The 12,280-nt window shown below is 37.5% G+C and overlaps 1 protein-coding gene across 1 annotated transcript; it reads right to left on the minus strand.

Annotated features, from left to right (window-relative positions):
- Positions 1-2,404: 2,404 nt before the first annotated feature.
- On the minus strand, positions 2,405-11,212 carry LOC147000515 (uncharacterized). Its single transcript, XM_085833229.1, has 4 exons — positions 9,493-11,212; positions 6,995-7,337; positions 6,688-6,748; positions 2,405-5,391 (listed from the first exon to the last, which is right to left on the minus strand). Exons 2-4 carry the CDS (start codon positions 7,026-7,028, stop codon positions 3,099-3,101), a joined length of 2,388 nt encoding a protein of 795 aa, XP_085689355.1. The 5' UTR covers positions 7,029-7,337; positions 9,493-11,212; the 3' UTR covers positions 2,405-3,098.
- Positions 11,213-12,280: the final 1,068 nt, after the last annotated feature.

Genomic DNA, 12,280 nt, shown 5'->3' on the forward strand with positions numbered 1-12,280 from the left:
GCTATGAACATAGTGGAGCATGTGTTATTACCTGTTGGAGCTGAGACGAAAGGATGGACCATCTAGAGACTGCTGCACCCGGGAAACCATCCCACAATCAGCCTCCAAATGCAGACACCATTGCATACGCCAGCAAGATTTTGCTGAATGGACCCTGATATAGCTATCCCTTGTGAGGCTATGACAGTGACTGGCAAACACAAAAATGGATGCTCACAGTCTGCTATTGGATGGAACACAGGGCCCTCAATGGAGGAGCTAGAGAAAGTACCCAAGGAGCTAAAGGGGTCTGCAACCTTATAGTTGGAAAAACAATATGACCTAACCAGTAACCCCAGAGCTCGTGTCTCCAGCTGCCTATGTAGCAGAAGGTGGCATAGTCGGCCATCATTAAGAAGAGGGGCCCCTTGGTCTTGCAAACTTTGTATGCCACAGAACAGGGGAACACCAGGGCCAAGAAGTGGGAGTGGGTGGGTATGGGAGCAGTGGTGTGGGGAGGGTATGGGGATTTTCGGGATAGCATTTAAAATGTAAATGAAGAAAGTACCTAATAAATTAAAAAACAAAAACCTTTCTTCCCAAGCATGGCAAAAGTTACACCTGTCATGTATACTGGGCAGTGATATTATGAGCAACACAGCTTTCTATGATTAGAGCTGTAGAGTCTCTTGTTCTCCAGGGGAACTCCACATCAAATGACCCTCGATGGCTAAGGCCATGTTTGTACATCTACCAACAGAACCACAGTGATGGTCAAGCTAAATCCTATCAGAAGGAACTCTGAGAGATTAGCCATTCTGTTTCCTGGTGCCGCTCCCCAACACGACACAGCTTATGGCCTACTTAACACCTCCCTCCAAGTGGATCAGAGGAGAATCCTGGAAAGAACCTGTGAGCTACGTTCCCTGGTGCTCCTAATTTCTATATCATTCCAGAACCTTCTCTACCTGTAACCATCCAGCTTGGAAACAGCACAATATCCCCTCAACTACTGGAGGATTAGAACCCAAATGAGTCAGACAGAACAGGCCTCCACAGATCTGCCCTTCCACATTATGGGCAGATACAGTCCTTCTCTTGTAAACTTTTAGTTTCATAGAACATCCAAGTATTCATCATCCAATGAGCAGGAATCCTCGGCATTCACAAAATTGAGCAAGTGTCCTTGCGGTAAGATGTAGTATCTGTTGGATTTGTGCCTAAGAATGGATTAGTTGGGTCTTGAGGTAGATTCACAGACTTCTGAGAAAGCAATAAATAAATAGTACCCCATATATAAAATTTATCTGCCCCCCATTTTAAAAGTACTTGTGTCTAAGATATTGCTATTTAATAGTTTTAAAATACCTCTAAAATGCCTGTGGTCTTCAACAAATATGTCTTCCGAGTATGCTGAAAACTATGTTCATATTTGTAAGTTTATTATATATGGTGAAAATCTTTCAAAAATTAGGCTAAAACTTATAACCCAATATTTATACTTAAATGTGGGAAAACTCTTCTAATTAAGGTTACAGTCCACCAATGTGTAACTTGCCTTTTCTGTGAACACATAATGGAAAATGGCCTTCATTTTTGGGGCTTCTACTTTTCTGACCTTGTCTGGGGAATTAAAAGCCCTTGCACAGAACTCACCCTTAGGAATGTCACAGTGACTTAACTGGAATATAGGATGAACTAACTTCATCCTGATTAAGAAACCCATACTCCTAGATTCTCAGATTCCTGAAATGCTTGCCCCTGCTAATGAGGCATTTTGGTATTCTCAGCATTCAGCTTTACCCATTCTGGAAGTTCCTATCCCCAGTCCTGCAAATTATATAAGCCTTCAATCACCAAAAAGTTGTTCTGACTCCCTGCTGCTGGTACTGGATTGATCATTCATTGTCCATTTGCACTGGGCTTGTGAACCTGAAGTTTGCTGTGTGCTCCCATTGACCTTATGAACCAATATCGCCTTATGATCCTTGAGGGCATGGAGACATACACTGAAAATTCTATACCTAGGTTATCTTAGTTTGTTACAACTTATTATATACTTAATTCATACCTTGTTTAAAAGGTGTGTGTGTAAATATGTACAGTTACATTCTTTTTATTTTTTTATCTGTTCTCATCTCCCACTTTATATCTGGACCACAGTACACATCCCTCCACTTCTCTATATCCCTCCCAAACTAACATCACACCCATATATTCTACCATTTCCCCTGAAAAAAGAGCAGCATACTTGGGGATAGCAAATGAACAAGGCATACCATATTTTAATAAAAATAGGCACAAACTCTCATATCAAACCTAGCAAAGCAAATAATTAAGACAAAAACCATCTCGAGAGTAGGGAAAAGAAACAGACACACCCACCCACTATATTCCCACAAACTATGTTGCATCCCTTAGAAGGTGACTGCTAACAAATGGCTTTATTAGATTGATTAAATTTACAGGGTTCTCACAAGAATTTGTTTTTAAAATTCCTTTTCAGACCACCATAACAAAGCCTTTACGACATTCACTGCATTATCAGGGTTTCTCATTAGTATGTATTCTTTTATGTGCTTGAAGCTGACTGTGTCATGCAAAGGTTTTACCACGCTAATTACATTCATAGGGTTTTCTCCAGTATGTGATATTTTATGATTTCATGGAGTACTGTGACATGAGAATTCTTTTCCACATTGTTTACATACACAGGGTTTTTCTCCTGTATGGGTACTTTTATGGAGTTGAAGATAGCTGGGACATACAAAGGCTTTGCCACGTTGACTACACTCATAGGGTTTCTCTCCAGTATGTGTTCTTTTATGGATTCGAAGACTACTGTGACATGTAAAGGCTTTGCCACATTGTTTACATTCATAGGGTTTCTCTCCAGTATGTATCCTTTGATGACACTGAAGATGAACAAATTGTGTAAAAGCTTTGCTACACTGGTAACATTCATAGGGTTTTTCTCCAGTATGTATTTTTTTATGATTTCGAAGAGTACTGTGACCTGCGAAGGCTTTGTAACATTGATTACATTCATATGGTTTTTCTCCACTATGTGTTCTTTTATGGATCTGAAGACTTCTGTGATATGCAAAGGCTTTTCCACATTAGTTACATTCATAGGGTTTCTCTTCAGTATGTGTTATTTCATGACATTGAAGATGAACAAATTTTGTAAAGGCTTTGCCACACTGGTTACATTCATAGGGTTTCTCTCCAGTATGTGTTCTTTTATGGATTTTAAGAGTTATGGAATATGCAAAGGCTTTCCCACATTGGTTACATTGATAGAGTTTCTCTCCAGTATGTGTTATTTTATGACTTTGAAGATATTTGCGACATGCAAAGGCCTTGCCACATTGATTACATTCATAAGGTTTCTCTCCAGTATGTGTTCTTTTATGGACTTGAAGAGTTCTGTGATATGCAAAGGCTTTGCCACACTGTTTACATTCATAGGGTTTCTCTCCAGTATGTATCCTTTGATGACACCGAAGATGAACATATTGTGTAAAGGCTTTGCCACACTGGTTACATTCATACGGTTTCTCTCCAGTATGCGTTCTTTTATGGATTTGAAAAGATTTGTAACATGCAAAGGCTTTGCCACATTGTTTACATTCATAGGGTTTTTCTCCAGTATGTCTCCTTTCATGGATTTTAAGATAACTGTGATATGTAAAGGCTTTACCACATTGTTTACATTCATAGAGTTTCTCTCCAGTATGTGTTCTTTTATGTCTTTGAAGATAGCTGTGATGTGCAAAGGCTTTGCCACATTGATTACATTTATAGGGTTTCTCTCCACTATGTGTTCTTTCATGGATTTGAAGACTTCTGTGATATGCAAAGGCTTTGCCACATTGATTACATTCATAGGGTTTCTCTCCAGTATGTGTTTTTTTATGGATTCGAAGATATCTGCGACATGCAAAGGTTTTGCCACATTGATTACATTCATAGGGTTTCTCTCCAGTATGTGTTTCTTCTTTATGGATTTTAAGATTTATGGAATATGCAAAGGCTTTCCCACATTGGTTACATTGATAGAGTTTCTCTCCAGTATGTGTTATTTTATGACTTTGAAGATATTTGCGACATGCAAAGGCCTTGCCACATTGATTACATTCATAAGGTTTCTCTCCAGTATGTGTTCTTTTATGGACTTGAAGAGTTCTGTGATATGCAAAGGCTTTGCCACATTGTTTACATTCATAGGGTTTCTCTCCAGTATGTATCCTTTGATGACACTGAAGATGAACATATTGTGTAAAGGCTTTGCCACACTGGTTACATTCATACGGTTTCTCTCCAGTATGTGTTGTTTTATGTTTTTGAAGATATCCAAGACATGCAAAGGCTTTGCCACATTGATTACATTCATAGGGTTTTTCTCCAGTATGTCTCCTTTCATGGATTTTAAGATTACTGTGACATGTTAAGACTTTACCACATTGTTTACATTCATAGAGTTTCTCTCCAGTATGTGTTCTTTCATGGACTTGAAGACTTTTGTGATATGCAAAGGCTTTGCCACATTGATTACATTCATAGGGTTTCTCTCCACTATGTGTTCTTTCATGGATTTGAAGACGACTGTGATATGTAAAGGCTTTACCACATTGTTTACATTCATAGAGTTTCTCTCCAGTATGTGTTCTTTTATGTCTTTGAAGATAGCTGTGACCAGCAAAGGCTTTGCCACATTGATTACATTTATAGGGTTTCTCTCCACTATGTGTTCTTTCATGGATTTGAAGACTACTGTGATATGCAAATGCTTTGCCACATTGATTACATTCATAGGGTTTCTCTCCAGTATGTGTTTTTTTATGTCTTTGAAGATATCTGCGAAATGCAAAGGTTTTGCCACATTGATTACATTCATAGGGTTTCTCTCCAGTATGTGTTTCTTCTTTATGGATTTTAAGAGTTATGGAATATGCAAAGGCTTTCCCACATTGGTTACATTGATAGAGTTTCTCTCCAGTATGTGTTATTTTATGACTTTGAAGATGACTAAATTGTACAAAGGTTCTGCCACACTGGTTACATTTATAGGGTTTCTCTCCAGTATGTATTCTTTTATGAATTTGAAGATTGCTGTGATTTGCAAAGGTTTTCTCACATTGATTACATTCATAGGGTTTTTCTACAGTATATGTACCTTTACGGATTTCAAAATGGCTGTGACATGAAGAGGTTTTACCACACTGGTTACCATCATAGACTTTTTCTCCAGTATGTGGTCTTCTATGTATTTGATGATCAGTATAAGACATGAAAGATCCAGTGCTCTTATATAACTGATGATGATGGTTTCTTGCAAATGCTCCATCATATTGAATATATTCAAATGGTTTCTCTCCAGCATTAATTGGTCCATCCCTTTGAAGATGCCTGTGATATAAATAGAGATTAACACATTAGATATTTTCATAGTATTTCTCTACAATAAGATTTTATTTAAGCCTGTGTATGCAATTGGTACATGTATAAGTTTTACTCATTAACTATACCAATGAATCATTTATCTGTATGGATTAGGTTAACAATCTATTCTAATTGTAAAGAGGAATCAGATATAATAAGGTTCTGTCATGTTGTTTTTATCCATGTTGGTTTGATTCATTATGCTTATTATTTACATCTTTAAAAGTACCTGTGATGGAAAGAGCATTTATTACATGGCTCAAAGTTAAAATATCTTTTTCCTTTATGATGTTTTTCATATATTTGACAAAATGTGCAAGCATTCACAGATTTACCACAATGGTTGGATTCATGAATATTCCTATAATATGAACCATACAACATTTGGAAAGTTCAACAGGAGAAACAGAACATTTCTACATTACTAATACTCATAGGGATTTTCTGCAGTCTGAGGTTTTTGATGTATTCACAAAGAAGTTATGATTTTAATTAATTGTACACCTTCATAATTTTCAACAAATTTATTCTAAGTTGGGAAAATTAACCAATCTTCTAATTGTCCTGAGAGAGCTATATTGGTTTTATGTCAAAATGGCTAAGGCAGAGAAATTGTATCATTTATGTTCAATGAATAGATGATAGATTAGAAAGACAGATACATAGACAGATAGACAGACACATAGACAGACAGAGATATATCTGTCCCATATAATACAACTACGTAAGGAGAATAACAAAATATATATACCTTTTATTCACTTAGTTTTAATTTTGGTTCCTCATAGACATGTGGCATTTAGATTAAGGTTTCACAACAAACTTTTTCACTTCCATGAACTTCCACACTCAATAATATAAGCAACTTTGCCACAAGTATATGAGTAACATCAGTATACTATGGACTGTTTGCATATCAGACAGTTTTGGATATAAACTGATTTCATATTCAATGTGTACACTTTTAATACTAGCTGAGTGGTATGAGACTAAACAGACTGGCAGATCTACACTGTAGAATGAATGGGGCTGTGCTTGAAATGGTACTGTCTGTTAAGGCAGTGTTTCCGTGTTTTCTGTCTTACAGGAAAGCCTTACAAACACAATCAAATACCTGACACTGAGTTGTCCTTTTTGTGAGTATTTAATAATCAGTATCCATAAAACTGTGCTTATTTACACCCCTGATTTTAACTAAAACTTCAAGAACAAACTAAGATTTCTTCAAAGGCATATTTGGATCAGCATGCACAAGAAAATTACCATCTGGGTCTTCCAGAATTTTCACAATCTTCTTCAATATTGTCATCTTCCCAGTTATAGCCTAGAAGACAGTACAAGGAAATACATGATATATTTGTGGAATTCAGGCAAAATTTAAGAAACTATCTTCAGTGATCCTTACAAACAAGCCTAATTTATTCTCATCATTCTTCCTCCTTCTCAAATGAAATTGTAGAGGTACATCAATAACAACAAGAAAAACAAACAAACACAAACACATACAACCACACAACTAAAATACAGTTGCCCCCTCTTTCAAAAGGAGAAACAACAATCACAATCTTACCTATGGCAGTGAGGTTCTTATAGGTTTCGAGCATCACATCTTTGTAGAGACTCTTCTGGGAAGGATCCAGCAAAGCCCATTCTTCCTGAGTAAAGCTCACCAGTACATCATTGTACGTCACTGCGTTCTAAAACATCCCATGTATATGTACAAAAGTAGCATGAGAATGAAATATTAGACATGTACATTTCATTGACAATATTTTCAAATAATGTTGGTAGTTCGCCCACTTGTTACTTTACACAGAAGTTATAATGTACTCATGATCACCAAGTCATATTTGAAGGAAACTGAATAATGAGTTCTCATCTGTCATTTCTTCACCCTTTGAGTTGGAGAAGGTCTTCGAAGACAAAAGCCAATGAATACACATAAAGAGACAAGCAAAAAAAAAAAAGATCAATAGTAGTAAGCACACAGAGATATTGTATGAAATATTGTCATTACAAAAGTAATGAACAAGATGCTTAGATTCGAGAATGCATTTAATTACAGCACTGAGGATACAGAGGCACAAATATCTCATTGTTCTTGATGCCAGCTTGGTATAGGCAATGAGTTCTAGGATAGTCAGAGTTGTATACTATGTCACAGTATCCCTTACAAAAAAAAAAAAAAAAAATCAATTAAAGAATCAAATCACCTCTAGCCTAGAGACACAGATCAGTGAAAAAATGCAAGTATCATTGGATTTTTGACGAAGAATAGGTCAGATTAACTTAGAAGATGTAAATAGAAGAAATCTGCTTAGTTATTGTTCCCTGAAAACTTGATAAATATATAAATATAATGGCCCAGTTTCAATTATTTAGGAGCTAGCTTTGTTACTACAGGCACTGACATTTGGCATACCAATGACTGACAAGAATTCCCTTAGAGTAGAAACTCTAAGGGAAGGCTCTGAGGCCCAAATGTGGGTAACCTTAGTCAAATATGTAACAGCTTGAATATGGAATCTGAAGAAACCACCTCCAGTACATGGACAGGGCCCCAGTAGAGGCTCTCACATCCAACATTTTCACCTCAAAGTTGTTCCTTACTAAAAGGAATGTGGGGACAATCATGGAGCTGAGCATGAACAAATGGCTGAACATTCACTGACCCAACTTGGAATCCATCCCCTGGGTGGTCACCAAACCCTAACATTATTACTGATGCTATGTTGTAACTGCAGACATGAGCTTAGCATCTTAGCTTAGTTCTTTGAGAGGCTCTACCAATAGCTGAATGAGACAGTTGCAGATACTCACAGGCAAGTTCTGGATAGATAGGATTAACATAGTAAAAATAACCACACCCAGATACCCCTTCTCTCAGAACATCTCTGTAAGCCCAGCCTGGTCTTTTGGCACCTATGAACACATACCTGTAACATATACCACAAAACCCACATGAGACAACAGATACTGAAGAAAAATATCAGATCCTATTACAAAACACTATACTCAACAAAAGTTGAAGAAATGTAGATGAAATGGACTGTTTTCTAGACAGTTACCAATACCAAAGTTAAATCAGAATCAGATAAACCTTCTAAACAGTCGTATAACCCCCTAAAGAAATAGAACCAGTCATTAAAAGTCTCTGTTAGTGCCAGGACATTCCAAACCCAGGTGCTAACAATGTGACCCATGACCTGTGTTGCCAAGCCAACAACCTCAATCCCAGAACCCATTCTGCTCACCTCCCACCCTTACTTGTGTGATGTCATTTTCCATATAAATTAGGAGATCAACCTCTCCTCACTCTCTTTCTTCTCTACCCCTCTACTTGCCTTGCTGTCCCCTTTGTCTATACACAATAAACCTCTCTCATGTGAAACCCCTTGGGAGTGGTGCACTGTTTGGTATATCTGGTAAATAAATATTAATATTAATATCAATAATATATGAGTCTCCCAACCAAAAAAAAAAAAAAAAACCACCCAGGATAAGATGGTGTTAATGTAGAATTCTATCAGATCTTCAAAGAAGAATACCAATACTCTTCAAACTATTCCACAAAGTAGAAACAGAAGGAACACAACCCAGTTCATTCTATGAAGCAACAGTTACACTGAGTACTCCCCCTTGGAGATGGAGTGGTTTCTGTGTAATCAGGAATTTTTCGCAATTTCTTTTCATAGAGGATTCATAAGAGATTTTTTTGTTTTTTCTTTTTTTGTTTAAGGCACTTATTATTGAAGATTTTTGCGTCGATATTCATAAGGGAAATTGGTCTGAAGTTCTCTATCTTTGTTGGGTCTTTTTGTGGTTTAGGTATCAGAGTAATTGTGGCTTTATAGAATGAGTTGGGTAGAGTACCTTCTGTTTCTATTTTGTGGAATAGTTTGTGAAGAACTGGGATTAGATCTTCTTTGAAGGTCTGATAGAACTCTACACTAAACCCATATGGGCCTGGGCTTTTTTGGTTGGGAGACTATTAATGACTGCTTCTATTTCTTTAGGGGGTATAGGACTGTTTAGATCATTAACCTGATCTTGATTTAACTTTGGTACCTGGTATCTGTCTAGAAACTTGTCCATTTCATCCAGGTTCTCCAGTTTTGTTGAGTATAGCCTCTTGTAGAAGGGTCTGATGGTGTTTTGGATTTCTTCAGGATTTGTTGTTATGTCTCCCTTTTCATTTCAGATTTTGCTAATTAGGATGCTTTCCCTGTGCCCTCTAGTGAGTCTGGCTAAGGGTTTATCTATCTGGTTGATTTTCTCAAAGAACCACCTCCTCGTTTGGTTGATTCTTGGAATAGTTCTAGTTTCCACTTGGTTGATTTCACCCCTTAGTTTGATTATTTCCTGATGTCTACTCCTCTTGGGTAAATTTTCTGCGTTTTTTTCTAGAGCTTTTAGGTGTGTTGTCAAGCTGCTAATGTGTGCTCTCTCTAGTTTCTTTTTGGAGGCACTCAGAGCTATGAGTTTTCCTCTTAGAAATGCTTTCATTGTGTCCCATAAGTTTGGGTATGTTGTGGCTTCATTTTCATTAAACTCCAAAAAGTCCTTAATTTCTTTCTTTACTCCTTCCTTGACCAAGGTATCATCGAGAAGAGTGTTGTTCAGTTTCCACGTGAATGTTGGCTTTCTATTATTTATTTTATTGTTGAAGATCAGCCTTAGTCCATGGTGATCTGTTAGGATGCATGGGACAACTTCAATATTTTTGTATATGTTGAGGCTTGTTTTGTGACCAATTATGTGGTCAATTTTGGAGAACGTACCATGAGGTGCTGAGAAGAAGGTATATCCTTTTGTTTTAGGATAAAATGTTCTGTAGATATCTGTTAGATCCATTTGACAAGGGAGCTAAAACCATCCAGTGGAAAAAAGACAGCATTTTCAACAAATGGTGCTGGCACAACTGGTGGTTATCATGTAGAAGAATGCGAATTGATCCATTCCTATCTCCTTGTACTAAGGTCAAATCTAAGTGGATTAAGGAACTCCACATAAAACCAGAGACACTGAAACTTATAGAGGAGAAAGTAGGGAAAACCCTCGAAGATATGGGTAAAGAGGAAAAATTCCTGAATAGAACAGCAATGGCTTGTGCTGTAAGATCAAGAATCGATAAATGGGATCTCATAAAGTTGCAAAGCTTCTGCAAGGGAAAAGACACTGTCCATGAGATAAAAAGACCACCAACAGATTGGGAAAGGATCTTTACCTATCCTAAATCAGATAGGGGACTAATATCCAATATATATAAAGAACTCAAGAAGGTGGACTCCAGAAAATCAAATAACCCCATTAAAAAATGGGGCTCAGAGCTGAACAAAGAATTCTCACCTGAGGGATACTGAATGGTAGAGAAGCACCTGAAAAAAAATCCAACATCCTTAATCATCAGGGAAATGCAACTCAAAACCACCCTGAGATTCCACCTCACACCAGTCAGAATGGCTAAGATCAAAAATTCAGGTGACAGCAGATGCTGGCGAGGATGTGGAGAAAGAGGAACACTCCTTCATTGTTGGTGGGATTGCAAGCTTGTACAACCACTCTGGAAATCAGTCTGGCGGTTCCTTAGAAAATTGGACATAGTACTACCGGAGGATCCAGCAATAGCTCTCCTGGGCATATATCCAGAAGATGTCCCAACAGGTAAGAAGGACACATGCTCCACTATGTTCATAGCAGCCTTATTTATAATAGCCAGAAGCTGGAAAGAACCCAGATGTCCCTCAACAGAGGAATGGATACAGAAAATGTGGTACATTTACACAATGGAGTACTACTCAGCTATTAAAAAGAATGAATTTATGAAATTCCTAGGCAAATGGATGGACCTGGAGGGCATCATCCTGAGTGAAGTAACACAATCACAAAGGAACTCACACAATATGAACTCACTGATAAGTGGTATTAGCCCAGAAACTTAGGATACCCAAGATATAAGATACAATTTGCTAAACGCATGAAACTCAAGAAGAATGAAGACCAAAGTGGGGACACTGTGCCCCTTCTTAGATTTGGGAACAAAACACCCATGGAAGGAGTTACAGAGACAAAGTTTGGAGTTGTGACGAAAGAATGGACCATCTAGAGACTGCCATATCCAGGGATCCACCCCATAATCAGCTTCCAAATGCTGACACCATTGTATACACTAGCAAGATTTTGCTGAAAGGTCCCAGATATAGCTGTCTCTTGTGAGACTATGCCGGGGCCTAGCAAACACAGAAGTGGATGCTCACAGTCAGCTATTCGATGGATCACAGGGCTCCCAATGGAGGAGCTAGACAAAGTACCCAAGAAGCTAAAGGGATCTGCAACCCTATAGGTGGAACAACATTCTGAACTAACCAGTATCCCAGAGCTCTTGACTCTAGCTGCATATGTATCAAAAGATGGCCTAGTCAGCCATCACTGGAAAGAGAGGCCCATTGGATACACAAACTTTATATGCCCCAGTACAGGGGAACACCAGGGCCAAAAAAATGGGAATGGGTGGGTAGGGAAGTGGGGGGGAGGGTATGGGGGACTTTTGGGAGAGCATTGGAAATGTATTTGAGGAAAATACGTAAGAAAAAAATATTAAAAAAAAATAAAATAAAAAACACTCGGAAAAAAAAAGTTAGATAAAAATGTATAAGCACTTTTTAGAATAAATTTTTATATTTATGATTTCTTAGACACACATTTACATAATCCTATTAAGTCCAGTATACAGAGAAAATAATATGTGTATTGATAGATGTGCTGCATGACATGATATGATCAATATATATTAAAAATATGTTTTTATTGTCATGTATTTCTTACATATTCATGATTAGTTTGTGGCAATTAAATA

Source organism: Mus caroli, unplaced genomic scaffold (genome assembly GCF_978045245.1).
Source record: "Mus caroli unplaced genomic scaffold, Mus_caroli_1 scaffold_18, whole genome shotgun sequence".
Lineage (NCBI taxonomy): Eukaryota > Metazoa > Chordata > Mammalia > Rodentia > Muridae > Mus > Mus caroli.